Below are 15,484 nucleotides of genomic sequence, written 5' to 3'. Positions count from 1 at the left end.
CAATTGAAATTTTTTAAGTGATAAACATTCAAACTCATCATATAACAGTGATTACGAAATTAAATTTACCATATATATTTTTAGCTACATTATATTTGCCAAATTCAGCCCTATTTAAAAAAATGAGCTCAAATTAAAAACTTACCTTTTAATCGCCTCGATCGTCGCTTAAAAATAAAGCAAGCTACCAAAGCAGCATTTATCAAAACTAAAACTACTCCGGTGATCGAAACATAAACTACTACGGACTTCGACATGTCAGCTGTTTCTACAAACTCAGTGGATACTACGTTCAGTTCGCCTACTTCGGACGAAGCTAGAAATAACAAAAAAAAACTAAATTAAAATGTGCTGTTTGGGTAAGAACAGAGGTGTCATGCTATATTTGTGAAGATTCAAAAGGTATAATTAAATAAAATCATTTTTGAACTATCACAAATATAACATGCTTCGTGCTTAGCTTTTGCATGACGAAAAAACAGCGTTATCAAGATTCTTCGTCATGCGTAAGTCGAGTATCTATATCTAAGGGTGTGCTACTAGGACAACAAAAACAACATGAAATTCATCCATCGCAAACCTCGTATTCTCTTATTGGTCCGTCTGTGCAGACAGAAGCCAACCAGAAGTACATTCAGCAAAATAAGTGCAGTGCCAACGATTGTACCGGTGATAATAAATACACCTGGCACGTGATACGAGTTGTATTCTTCTGAGCTCGATTGTACCGACGACGGAAGTATGTCTATAGATAAATTGTCCATCAATTTTTGTTAAATATAGGGGATATATATAATTTTTGTCCAAGTAGATTTATTCGTTAAATCACATATGATTTACTACATATAGTTGGTCATTTATTTAAATTATAAGATTCTCAGCCGTGAAAAAATTGTAAATTTGTCACAAATGCACAGGCGGAATATCTACACACCTGTTACGAAATATTAGTAGACATAAAAAAAAACATTAGTTAAGATCAGGATATAAAATACAATGTTGTGAAAATCTGGAATTCTTGAATTTTAATCAAAACATTAGAAGTACTTACTCAAAGTTGTAGCTTTTGTATCATCAGGCCTGTATTTGCTCTGGCCAATTTTATTAATGGACATCACGGAGAAGACGTAATCGGTGTGTCGTTCGAGGTTGTGAATCGTGAATGAAGTCGCGTTACGTGGCAACACATCTTCGTATCGATATGTTTCGTCGTAGATTTTTCTGTAAAAATATATTTGATTACAATAAGAGATTTAACTATGACGGCAGATGACGTTTCTTTATCGAAGTCGTCTAGAACCACCACGGTTTAATTTATTGCGTGTCCTCTTCTCTTAGCCGTCTCGTCGACGACGAAGTTGGTTGGACCTATTAAAGCTCCTTAATAATCGCGTAACACGCGAATTTCACACATTCAAAACTATATTACTATATATACTATATTTTGTTACGCCCGATCTGATACTTCGCTTGGATTTCACCCTGTTATCTTATTTAGATTTTAGCTCAAAACTTATGATTACATTTATATAGTTTTAATAAAAACTTTTGATAGCAATTTAAGTGACAAGTTTTAAAAGCGTTAATATTTCTGCAGGGCTCAAAAGAATTAAGTTAGTATGCCTCAGGAATAATTTAATGTCAGCCTGTATAAATGGCCAACGTAACGCCGCCCTGTATACAAAATTAGAGACTTTATTACAGTAATTTGTCATCTGGGTAAAGTTTTTAATTTGTATTTAAATAAATATGTTTTAGAGCCGTTTAGCAAAATTGCTTTTCTTTTGTTTCGTTACGCTAATATTTCAAAGTTGTTCGCTGTTCTAATTACATCTAAAATTCCTAGACTTATTAGATTAATTAATAGCGAATGTTTACTTGTAACGACATAAGCAACCAACATAATCTATTCTAAATTCGTAGGAAAAAATACTAGATGGAATTAATGTTTTTCTCACTTCAGTGATATTTTTTCACCTTCTCGCCAATATTGAAATAACTTTTTTGAAATCACAGAATCATTTAAGGGATTTTAATGTATAAATATTAAAGTTTTCTTACCGGTATCGAACCCTATACCACGAGTATAGTCCGCCATCAAATCCGGGAACCCACTCGAGTGACACCGAGTTGTGTGTCACATTTGTGACAACCACTGATGTTACAGGATCTGCCAAAATACAATTTATTCATGCTTTAATCTTTGAATAATAATTTACCCTTTACCACACCAAATATGATTTTTTAAATTGTTTAAACATCCCATAAACATTGCATAAAAATCCTATAATTAATATAAGCTAATCTCAGGAGCTTAGCGTCTAAAATTCTTGTATCGAGTAGTTCATTTATAAAGAAAAGCTAAAGGCTACATAACAAGGCTATATAAATACACCTCGCAGTTTCGATGGGCCGTTCGCCAAAGTTTGTACTAGAACTTTAAAACACCTAATAATTATAATTCACATACACATCCTTCTGTAAGACAAATGACTATTATTTATTCGTGTATTACACGAACCGTATAATGTTTCAATAAATAATGATTTCCCAATATTATGTATTCAATTTCCATTAGACAGGATTATCTTATATCTTAGTTCACCTAAATACAGACTTTGCATATACGATGAACTAAGAAACATATAGAATAAAAAAACAATAATGTAATTTTAAATTTAGTTTTAGCAGGTGTGGATTAACCTGGTTATTAGTGGAAAAGAACACATACCCTAAACCCCCAAAATAGAGATATTTTCAATCAGTTCACTCACTATTGGGGGTATACATATATGGGTATATTATATACATACACAGACAATTGAAATGTTTAACTTACCAGGCGCACTCGTGACATCTAGTTTCACAGATGTAGTACTAAATCCGATGTCGTTTCTTGCCCCGCATTCGTATGTACCATAATCGGCAGACGACACATCGTTGATTAACAGCACAGAGGCATATGTAATGGCATCAATTTTGTGATATTCGGCAAAGTATTTCGTGGACGTGTTGACTGGCAATTTGTTACCACTTTTTGACCAAGTGAAGTTAGGCGCAGGAGCAGATTTGCATCTAAAAAAAGTAAAATACATTTCCAATGGGGTCATGTAATCTTTTCGCGTAGAACTCAACCAAAATCTTTTTTCTCCTTAGAAAACATGTTTTTTTTAAATTTTCCATTAAAACTTTAAAAGCCTGGTAACTTATAATTAATCTACTGGCACAGACTATTCACCATTAAATAATTAATGGACTCAGGCAAAGAAGAAAGGTTGCGTGTGTAAACCATTATTGTACGAGTACGAGGTAAGCCTTCTTGTCAATAAATAATTTTTATTCCATACCCAGAGAATAACACAAATGCGAAACCAATTGAGTTTCCAGGATGAAAGATGTACTTACTTGCACGTCAAACGCCCGACTTGTCCAACATTAGTCGCTGATTTGATTAAACTCGGCGACGTATCCATTTCCGGTTTGAACTTGATAACCAACATCACTTCCTGCCTGTCTTCGCCCCCAATACCATTATCAACGACACACGTGAAAGTGCCGACGTCTTCTCGGCTTGATTTGTCAATGGTAAGGAAGCTCGTTTGATTTCGCGGATCAAAGGTTACGCTGCGAGAGGAGAGGTCGTACTCCGGACGCTCCCAACGTATGTGATCGGATGCGAGGGGGTTGCCTGTTAAAAAAATCAATTGTATGACTAATTAACTGAATGCATTGCGCACTGTTATAAAGATTGCTTATTTTCCGTAAATATTTTGTCACGGCCTCCTCTTTCAAAGTTACCACAAATGTGATGATAAAATGACTTAAAAAAGTTTTTGGGCTAAAATAGTTACGCCTAAAGATTAGTAAATATAATGTGTGACATATATAACTATAAGCTAGAACGGAGCAGCTATTACTTAATGATGCAAAATAAACATTAATCTAAACAATACTGTTAAAATTTATTTTTAACACAGGTTCTCAGCTACTTATCATTTATAAAACAGCATTTGTTATAAAGACCAATTAATTTATTTATACGAGATATTTTAGTATTAGAAGCGGGTACGCACTATATTGCCCTTGTAGGAAATTTCAACCGTATATCTATTACGATAAGGAATAAAGTACAAACCTGTAGCGGTGCAGGCCAACACGGCGTCTTCGTTAGGGCTCGAAACGGCGTCCTGATAAACGGATTTTATCTCGGCGGCGTCTGCAAGGCAATTGTTTGATATTTACGTTGTTCTGTTGTGTTTGTTATGTACGTAGCTGTGATTTAGTACGCTTCAATCACGCCGCTGCAAAGACTAGTTTATAATACAGATACATACTCGCTTTGGAATGCTCAGTATCTACAATACAGGGATCAGTGAAGTAGTGCTATATTATAGTTTTAAAAAATTTCAATTATAAAAATCCTTTCTTGGTCTCAGGTTTATGTATCTTTATCTTGATTACTAGATGGCCTTTGATTTTTAAAACCACGATTCACCGGTTTTCTCACAAAGTTATCATTAAATACATTGCTAATTATGGTCTAAGTATATTGTCATTAATATAACTATTTTATACTACAAATAACTTTTTAATTTGAATGAACTAAAATAATCCTGAACGTAATACATTTTGATAAAATTGTAACGTGATATCAATTATAATCTAAATAAACACCTTTTCTTACACAATATGTAGGTATATATGTCGTCTAATAAAATTACGTACAGTGAACGGATACAGTGACATTGATGACGGCAGCGCCTTGCGAGTTAACGGCTTCACACGTATAAACACCAGCATCGTGACGGGACAGTCGTGTCATGTTTAACGTACTGCCTTCTGATATAATTCTATCGTCTGAAAAATAAATTAACATAATAACAACCACCTTTGCAATTAAAGGTTCCTCAGCATTGATTGTACTACTGACGCAGTTTGTCTTAGTAGATGCAAAAGGCTGATCACCACTGTGCAATATCAATGGATCATGCAAAAGTTTCTCCTGCAGACTCTATTAGGACTTGAAAGATGATTGACTTATCAGAATTAAAACAGTTTCGTAATAGATCAAGCGGAATGTAGCACTTTCTTCGCAAATAAACGATTTACTTATTCAAAATTACGCTTAATAGAGATATTTATCTGAAAACAAATGTTCCCTAGCCCTTCTCTTTATCTTATAAATACACCAAGAAATCATACATAAAACCCATAAAAGCAAATGGTTCGTTAGAAAACTAGACTTAATTTTTTCTTCTTCTAAAAGATTGTTCAAAAATCAATTGTATTCTGTCCTTATATTTTAAGAATTAATAACAAATACAGCACCAATCATTTATCAGATTATTTTTTATAATGACGTCATTTAATATAAATGAATACACGTATCATATTAACAGCTACATGAAATTAAACATTCATGAAATTAAGCATAACAAACAAATAATTCATAGCAGAAATTCTCATTTTCACGAAGCCGCGTATACAAGATCAAAACAGCTATATTAGGAATTCCTTGAAGCCATATAAATTATTATTGAAAATCAAATTATTCCCAGCGAATATTAAATGTCGTTATGAGTTAACATCTCTTAGATATTCCCTTTGTGAATAACTTTTGCATTCGTCTATTTAAAATGTTTGAGATATTTATACGACCTTCGCTACGAAGTGATAATGTAGCATACTAACGGTGAAACAATTTTATTCATTACAAACATAGTTCACCAATGCAAAACTACTTATAATAGAAGAATATATTACGAAATTTATATTTACTTATTGATAAAAATTGCTAATTTTACTCTTGATAACATTGTTTACGTAAGATTTTTCCTGAATAGATTTTTATATTGCTGTAACCTAAGACTGTGACTGTGACTGTGAGATGTGTCTGTCCAAATAGGACAGACACATCTCTGTGCTCTTTCGTGACTGACTGTGTCCGACACACATCCATTCTTTGGTCTAAGACTTGCTTGTTTCCTCCATGATACTTTTCTCCTCCGTACGCGATATTAATAACACCAATACCTCCAGTAAACAAAATAATAATGACCTACGACATCAACGTTTAGTACTGCATACTTGGACTAAATACATCGATATACTAAAAATTCCGCGTTTTTAGGAGTTGTTTTTGATGTTGGTAAAATAATAATTGCTTTGATTTAGAAGGCAAAAGGCTGATTATATTTATATAATAAAAGGACCTGAAATCTGTTTACTTTTCACTATAGCCTTACAAAGTAAAGCCTAAACTTACTGGTTGTGCTATACGAGGAATGCGTGATAGGCAGTCCGTCCTTTGTCCATGTGTACGTGATCTGCGAAGGGTTGCCGTGCGCACGAGCTGATACTATCAGCTGTTCGTGTTCTACGCCCACCGCTGTTGTTTGAGTCGTCTCGTCGAAGATTGGTGCATCTATTATATAAGTTTCTTACATTAAAAAGTTTTGTTAGTAAACTTAAAAGTTTGTAAAATTTAATATTTTTCGAATATTTAACAGTTTTAAGCTTTCCTAAGTGTTGTTATGGGATTCGAGTACAATATTACTATTTACTTATTTTCTAGATTAATATAAACCTTAAATATATATAGGGTTAAGCTCCAACACATCTAATTATTAAATCAAATAATAATCTAAAAACAATAGTTAGAACAAAACACAATGACAATAATAAAAAAACGGTTTAAAGATATAATATACATTTACATCGCGTAATATTGTTAAATACATACACAGAACTTTCAAAGTAAGTGCGTCATGCACACTCCTCTGTATCGCCTCGTTCATGGCCTGACAGGTGTATACTGCGCCATTAAGGTCCTTGCTTATGTTCAACTTGAGTTCTATCGTCGATACTGTACCGCCGTGAAGGCCTTTCTTCATTTTCATAGGGAGACCTGAGTAAAACATAGTAAGACAACAATGTTAAAGTCTTATAATCCTAAATTAAAATCAAGAATTATACAATTATACGAACAAATCAATAGCCGTTGACTGGTAAAGTTATTACAAAAAAGCTTCCCATTTGATACTTCAATACTCGTAGTTTCATTATTAATATAATAAAATTGTGTTTGTTTGTTAATCAATTGTCATCAATTGAATTACATTTGGTTATTTTACAAAACTTAAAATCATTGATAACGTTGTATTATTCTTATGAGCCTTTAGTTAAGGTCATAACAGTTTACAAAATGGAATAATACTCACCCTGCACAGGAATACCATCCCTCCACCAAGACAGCGTGGCTGGAGGGTTGCTGCTCGCCGCGTCGCAGAATAATGTAGATTCGATGCCCGGTCGGAGTTCCTCTGGTTCAGCTCTGACTTTTACTGCCTCAGGTGCGACTGTAGAAAAAGAGACACTAATATGAACTTTCAGTGATTTATAACTTATCGATGCTTAATTTTCTCCGGAATGAATACATTAATATTGAAAACTCCGGTTCCTATGAAGTTATCTCAAACTTAGTAAACTCACGCGTTTAATAATTCAAGATTCATTTAGATGTGTGATCCTTTGCGAAATGCTATCACATCTAAATATGAAATCAGGAAACGTCTTTGTTAATATAGTTTGGTGTATGGTATGGTAATAAGGATAATTATATGTATTTATTATGTATATTTGCTAATTATCAGTGGCGCTACAATCTATTTAGGCCTGGGACTCAGATTCCTGTATGTGTTTTATGATCATTTGTCAATCTAATACGCCATAACTATAGTAGGAGTATACATATTTGCTAATTCTCTTTATGCAAAAAAAGGCATGCTTGAAGTAACTAAGGCATTTGATAAACACTTTCTAGCCTTTCTATTATTTTTTTTTATTTTAAGCGTTGCGTAGAAACAATGTACTTTCCATTCCAATTATGGAATGGGAATTATCTCTTACTTTGATGGCACTAAACTCTGAGATAACCCGAGAATCACGACAGAAAGTATAGCTCAAAACGGATTTGTGAGCCACCTTCCAAATTTATGCTTATAAATTTGAACCCGAGATTCCGCGAGACAGCGTGCACACAAACTGCTAACTGAAACATTGCTAATAAAAACTTTTTTGAATTTCAATTTTAGAACTCTTTGGTAACTCTATGGTACTACATTAGTATGTATATTGCATTCATTTGTTTTTGTGAATTGGCGGCAAATCTAAAACTCTTGTTCCACGTGAAAATGAACCTATCTTACTGACCACCAGAAACATCTTCGCATGGACTGGTGACGCCAAATGTTAGATAAGTTCGTCGTTTTCGTCACAGGTGCTGAAAGCTGGATATATTGCTACGAACCCGAAACCAAAAGAAAATCAGCCCAGTGGGTGTTTCCTTTTGAGGATCGGCCAACTAAGGTAAGGAAAGGAAGAAGTCAAAGAAAAAAGATGATTGCGTCATTCTTTGGTCGGAATGGTCATTTCACGACAGTTGTGCTAGAAGACGGAAGGACAGTTACTGCAGACTGGTCTGTGAATCGCTGTTTGTCTGTTGTTTTGGAAAAAAATTGACAGCAACGCCCTCGAAGCAGGATCCTCCTTTACTACGACAATGCAGTCCATTTTGCGGACTGTTGAATAATGTGTCGAGATAATGAGTAATGAGCCATACAGTCCTGACCTGGCGCCCTGCGACTTTCATTTATTCCCAAGAACTAAAGATAAAATTCTAGTTATTCGCTTTACGAGCCCTGAAGATGCGGTGAAAGCGTACGAAAATGCCATAGAAGAGACCCTTAAGGAAGAATGGGCCCACTGCTTTTCTCAGTGGTTCCATCCAATGCGACGATGTGAAGAGAGGAATGGAGATTACTTCGAAAAACAATAAAAGTATTGGGAAAGTTCAATATTAAGCCATTTTTAATTTTCAGTGTTACCTAGGTATTAAAAAAAGGGGAAACTTCGACGCAAATAAAAAACAAGAAAACTGTCACTATACATTGTTTTTATACATCACAGGTTTTGAGGATCGCTTTCATTTGAACATAACTGGAATTTTTGATGGACTCTCTAACATTAATGTGAATAAAAATACTGATTTTAAAGTAGTATATAAAAAACTAAATCCAAACACAACACAATTATAAGCCTCGATTAAAATTACGAATAGCTCGATCGAGATATTTTACTGCAACTGAACTATGTTCTAGACGTTCTCATATTGATTAAACTCAACCCGTAACTTTAAACTTAGGAATTTAATTTACAAGTCTTTGTAATGTAAGTTAAATCGTTAGTTACCGAGTTTGGCGGCTAATTGATTTATTTTTAAACTAGTTATTAAACTGAATGTTTAAAACAGCTTTGTATTTTATAACATTGGGAGGATTGTATGGATTTGTCTCCTATCTCTGTGACGATATTTATGATATTAGAATAGAATATTATTGATAGTAGTATTAAAAATTACAATGATTAATTATGAAATACCTCCAAATAGGACATGGGCAGAAATATTTTTGCATCTTTTTCATATATTTTTTTGTCTGTATGCCTAACACAAGTCATAGATTTTTATTTCTTGACAACAGATACAAGCACTGTTATTTGTGTGTACATTGACCCATAAATTAGACCGCGATATGTGCACAATTCAGATTAGAGAAGCGTGATTCATTAATACTTACAGTGCACGTTCAATGTAACAGTTTCGAAGAGCGGTATCTCCGTCGCACTGTTGGTAGCTTCACATCGATATTGCGCCAGATTATCAGTCACATTGGTCAGTATTGATATCTCGGATGACACCATCTTGTCTGTCGACTTGGTTACTGAATGGATCTGTGGAGATAAATTAATTATAATAATAATAGAAAACAACCTAATTAAGTAGGAGGAGTTAACATGGAGTTAATAATTGATTAGACGAAATTGGCAGTATAAAAGTATATCATTGTTATTAACAAAAAAATATCATTAAATATATTTACTGATTATATGTTAAAGTGATAGTAATAATTATTAATGCAGACGTTCAAATATCTCTTCTATATTGATAATGGAGCCCATTCCATGAGCAATTAATTTTTGTACTTCATTCCCATGTATTTTGCATTACGTTACAAGATTAACTTTTTGAAGTGGTTTTTGAACATAACACTAAAAAGTCATGTATGCATTATTGCAATATTATTTAGTATTAAACGAGAAATATATTATTTTTATGCAACATGAAAACTTTTGTTATGATTCTTAATAACTCCATGAACAATGTGTATACGTATATATCTACTACTGTCCACTGTGGTTTCGTGAGTGTTTATGGAAATTATTCATTTACATTAGACATCGAGTGGAAATAATTATATAGTGGAATAAATAAATTACTTCGCAGAGGAAATAGGCAAGTAGTCGGGAAATTGTAGATTATAAGGACACAAAAAGGTTCATGTTTGTGTATAATATATTCATATAACACTCAGAGGAATTGAGGCTTGACGGCTAAACCCATCATAGTTAGGTATAAAATTAATAATAACGATAAATTCATTAATTCTGGCTTCCAAGGTTATATAATGTCTCGGAAAGTTTTATATTTATTCAATTATATTTTTAGATAATTAATTTATAATAAATATCCAATATTATAGTCAGGACGTATTTAAGAGAGTCTTAAGTAAAGATTCAGAGTGGAGTTTTAGCGCTCAGTATGACTTTCGTATCAAGCACTATACGTTTTTCACGGAACGGGACAGTTAATGCCAGCATTTATTGGCTGTATTTCGCGTTCCAATAAGTAAAAAGACGGATATAAAACTCCATTAACGTTAAATAAATATTAACTTCGATTAAACAAAAAGTATATTTTTAAGTTCAGGATCTCACCTTCTTATCATTCTTAAACCATGTAAGAGTCGCGAGTGGGTTTCCACCTGTGGAGACGCAAGCCAACTTCTGAACCGTACCAGCAGCTAGTGTGGTTCCGGGGATGTAGCCGGTAATCATAGGCGCTGAGGGAGGATCTGAAACAACAAGCAATAATAATTAATGTAAAAGAGACTTTTGAGAAAGAGAGAAAGTTTTAAAAAGAGTTTTATTGGTAAGCTTAATTCATAACGACGCACGTAACACAAATAACGTTGAAGAACTCTTCACACTTGTAATTTCAAACTAATAACTGTATATTGTTAAATTTTTTCCATACTGTAATCTACCTTCAAAGTTAATAATTTAATACTGTCTTATAATTACTAAACATTTTCATTTTCCTTAAACGTATTTTATACAGTATTTACGGAAATAAATATTTTTTATATTTGTTTTTATACAAAATATTGAAACTAAATAACGTTTCGCTCCACATAAGTAATCACAGATGAAATCAAAGATTAATAGCAGCAACATTAGCTAAGATCTTTCAAAGCACTCATGTACGATTTCCAAACCCAGTGTCTTACTAGAGCGTAATTAATTGTTAATTAGAGGATTAACCGATAATTACAACTACACAACGCGGTATAATATCAATTAGTTATAAGGCTAATTATACACTATAGACAGTACAAAATTAAATTTGTGTTTTTTTTACCATCTCGAGTATTTTAAAACTGTTATAGAAATTAGAAATAATTAGTTAAAATCTAGTCATTAGAATTATAACACATCCAGTACTTTTAGACATTAAATAATATTCTAATATTGCATTAAAACATTTCTTCTAGTTGGGAAATCGAGCGATATATGAGCGTAGCAGATGCTACAGCAGTTCGTAGCATGACGTAGCCGTTCGTAGCGGTAGTTGTTGTCAATATACAGCGCGCATGCAAAATATACGGTACATAACTAAATTAAAATATACAAGAAATACCTTAATTCGATAAGTTTGAATGTAAGGTCGAATTGGGTGCGACCTGAAATCGTAAAATTAAATTCCTTCGAACGTCTGATCGAAACAGTACGTAAAATACCGGGCCTTTTATTCCTTCACCGAAATCGTAAATTCAATTTCGATCTGTACAATATTTGCGTTTGAAGTTTATTGATATATTTCTTGAAATGTATATTATATATACTTAGATGTCTTTTTTAAATTCTGCTTGTATGTGCAAATGTATATCAATATATCTAATTTTATTTACAATTAAATACTTATATAAATAAGTATGTACACGTGTGAATACGACATGAGAACTTAAGAAGCCGCAGTGCTAACCAGATTAATATAACTTCATCTCAATCGAGAATGAAAAGAAATGAGAAAGAAAAAGAGATCGAATTTTAAAATGAGCAACCTAAATAAACAACATTAAAGATTTCGTTCGTGTATCCACCAGCTTTAAGCTTATTTTCATTTTAATACAAACTCAAGAGACAAACTTAATAAAATTATAGTGCTATTATCAAATGAAGTAATAATATGCCCTTGTTTTTAACAAACGAAGCTTCGAAATTGTTCTTAAATGTGAGTTTTACGTGTGTTTGTTTGAAAATTGGTTTGAACATCTTAATGGTTTCGTTTCTTTATGTTTATTTAAGATTTGGTGATCGCACTTGGGAAGTAACTTGGGACTAATTTGTTTTTAGTGATTGTTGATGGTTTAATTACTTATAACTTTATTGTGCTTTTACCAAATTACTAAAAGCAACACAGCTTTATAAGCCTCTAGAAATTCAATTACATCAGAGATTAATCAGTAAATTTGTTACAACAGTGTATTAAGACTAATTAGTAGCAAGTTATTTGTGTGCAATAAAGTATTAAGAATATATTGTTTGGGTGATTTTCCTATTCGGTCAGGAATACTGAATAACGTCGTTAAATTTGTATTGCAAATGGTATATTGTGTTTTTATTTATAGTATTTATTTGACTACTATTTTACCAACTTGAGAGAAAAATCTAGGACAAAATATAGCGATCAAATCATAATAATAATTCTACAAATTACTACTTAATAGAGATTAATAAAGCCAGTTGATTTAAACCGAGCAATCATTTTGCAATATAACTGTAACATACATTATGTACGGAATCATTTGAATTAATTGTATGAGCGAGCGGCTTTTTGCAATCATAAGTTTATATGCATTGTCAGATAATGTCTTTGAATATGTGGAATATATAAGTTTTTGTTGGAATAATTTAGAACTGGACTGACAATGTTCAATATATTAAAATATGGCCGAAAACAGTTTAAATCCATTGCAAAGGGGAGTGTTATTTGTTGATTTGAGCTATAGTCAGTGACAAGCTGCTTTTGTACAAATAGAAACTGTTACATCTATCTTTGTCTATTTATGACACGTCATTTAAGTCCTTGATTGATTTCAGTTCACAATCTGCAATTTCGGTGATTAATAATAATATAGCTTTAAAAAAACTATAAACTTAACAAAGAAAACAGTTTTTGACTAAAATGTTGCTAAATAATTATAAATTACGAACCAATGAAAGGGATTTATTGAAATTTATACATGTGGAAGCAATCACTGCATATATTAGCAACACACGTTGGTACAACATGTCATTTAGTACATAGTCAATAGGGTTGCCACTTATAATTCTTTTAAAATGATTTACATTACATTTGTTAAAAGGTTTAAAAACAATAATTAATTTAAATTAGTTTCGTCATGCGGTTGAAAAGCATTTTCTAAATTTATAAGTTAGTGCTTTAAAAAACATAGACAGTAGTTCATCTCACAACATAGTCTCTGGTTTCCGGAAGTTATGCACTTAAACGTTTCAATCAATATGAAAACGAGGCGTTGCAATTAGTAGCTAGTTTTATTTTATGTCATATTCAGTATCGACCGCAACAAGCTTATTAGAACTATACAAATATAGTTTTATTTCCGTCTAACGACGCCATTTGACAACCCTAGAGCATGTAATCTATGCTCATAAATGGTAAGGTCCCGTAAATTAGGGGCAAACATTAGAGCGGTCAGCATGACGGCCGACTGTAAAGACGTGACGGGAATTTATAGAAAATGGTTGATATTGCTAACCCATTTATCGATATTTCCCTTTACTAAACTAATTTCGTGTAATCAGCGCTAATTTGGATGTTCTCGGTTTGTGTACATGGTTTAATTCTTTATTTGGGGATTACATAAGGCCCTACATAAGAACCCTCACGTATTCATTTGTAACCAAATCTTGTGGGCTAAAACTGACTATAAATGTAATAGAATTTTATCCTTCTGACATAAATGCTCATCAATCTAAGTTAAGTTAAAATAATTTTTAAGAAAAAAACCTTCTTTCTTCAGACACTATAAACACGGGGTTTTCGAGCTAGAAGAAACTTCTTTTGTGAATTAAGAAAACAATTTTTAAACGGATTGAAGCTATGTATTATTATTTTGTGAAGCTAACGAAATTCGCATTTCGCTGCTAACTGAAAAGGAAACTTTTTATAATATGCCAAGTCACTTTATTGTAATGATAAAATAAACAAATATATATTATATGGAAATTGTAACACACGTAGTGTCCCATCAAGCCCAGAGCCTAAATCAGTAACATGTATCAATTATCATAAATGCGCGAACAAATTTACTCAGAGAAGCGCCATTCATGCGTGTGCTCACCCTGAATATGCAGGTGAGACGGATATATTCAGTTGCAGACTGGCTGAATTCACAACAATTACATTATTACTTATAAAAAGGTTTAGGCTTTATGTTTTCTGGTTTTGTTTAAAAAATGTTCTTAGTTAAATTTTTATATTAATAAGTTTTCTATTGTATTAGTATTAAGTTACTGTAAAAATATGGAAAAAGGAAATAAATATTAAAAGATATTTGGAAATTTCATAACAAACTATGTAAAGTGAACTTGTCGTGAGTTATTGTAATCTAGAATATGAAATATCATACGGTGGAAGCAATTAGGAAATAAATTGATCAAAAAAGCTTAAAAAAATATAATTTGTCGGACAGTGTGGTGGAGTTGCAGCAATTAATTCCACTCACTCATTACATTAATGAGTGGAACGTGCCAGGGCGGCCGAGCCAGCTCAATCGATACTAACTAACCGGACGCCCGGCGTTGTTTAGGAAATTATGTAAGTATTTTAGGTAAGGGATTTGGACATACCATCAGAGGATTGTTGTATTGATATAAACACTAATCACACATTTTTAAACCAACTAGAATACTGTGAACTGTAGGTTTGTTAATATACACTATTTACAATTATTTCTGTAAATAATGTACATAATCCGTTTAAATCACAATAAAATTGTTCATATATACAAGTCATGTATATTCAAGCCTAGTTTTAAAGACACCTCCTACCCCTAGGGAATGACTTAAGAGTGATTTAAGTTAATTGCCCTCCTCTTAAACGCTTAGACAGGTGTACTTAGACGAAATCGTTTTATTTTATGCCTTGAGAGCTTTGTTTAGTAAATTGGATTTAAGAATAGTTTGTAACATTTTGGATTATTTTTATAAGTCCTACTTTATACAAATCTTTGTTTTGGTATTGAAGTAAAAAAAAGTTAACGTGGACGTTGTGATCAAAAAT

The 15,484-nt window shown here is 32.5% G+C and overlaps 1 protein-coding gene across 2 annotated transcripts in view; it reads right to left on the bottom strand.

Annotated features, from left to right (window-relative positions):
• Nucleotides 1-15,484, bottom strand: part of LOC123720382 (nephrin) — a 138,142-nt gene that overhangs the window by 7,566 nt on the left and 115,092 nt on the right. Inside the window, exons 12-23 of one of the 2 annotated variants that reach the window (XM_045676968.1) lie at nt 10,834-10,970; nt 9,636-9,789; nt 7,221-7,358; nt 6,743-6,907; nt 6,266-6,424; nt 4,726-4,857; nt 4,136-4,216; nt 3,406-3,688; nt 2,840-3,075; nt 2,062-2,170; nt 1,052-1,221; nt 581-745 (exon numbers count right to left, since the gene is read on the bottom strand). In XM_045676968.1, the coding sequence (XP_045532924.1) occupies nt 581-745; nt 1,052-1,221; nt 2,062-2,170; nt 2,840-3,075; nt 3,406-3,688; nt 4,136-4,216; nt 4,726-4,857; nt 6,266-6,424; nt 6,743-6,907; nt 7,221-7,358; nt 9,636-9,789; nt 10,834-10,970 (1,929 nt within the window). Of the gene's footprint in view, nt 1-145; nt 317-580; nt 746-1,051; nt 1,222-2,061; nt 2,171-2,839; nt 3,076-3,405; nt 3,689-4,135; nt 4,217-4,725; nt 4,858-6,265; nt 6,425-6,742; nt 6,908-7,220; nt 7,359-9,635; nt 9,790-10,833; nt 10,971-15,484 lie in introns of both variants that reach the window. The other variant, XM_045676967.1, reaches the window with a different exon arrangement.

This window comes from Pieris brassicae, chromosome 2 (assembly GCF_905147105.1).
Source record: "Pieris brassicae chromosome 2, ilPieBrab1.1, whole genome shotgun sequence".
Taxonomy (NCBI): domain Eukaryota; kingdom Metazoa; phylum Arthropoda; class Insecta; order Lepidoptera; family Pieridae; genus Pieris; species Pieris brassicae.
Note: the sequence above shows the minus strand (reverse complement) of the source record. Positions and strands in the feature narration are given on the sequence as shown.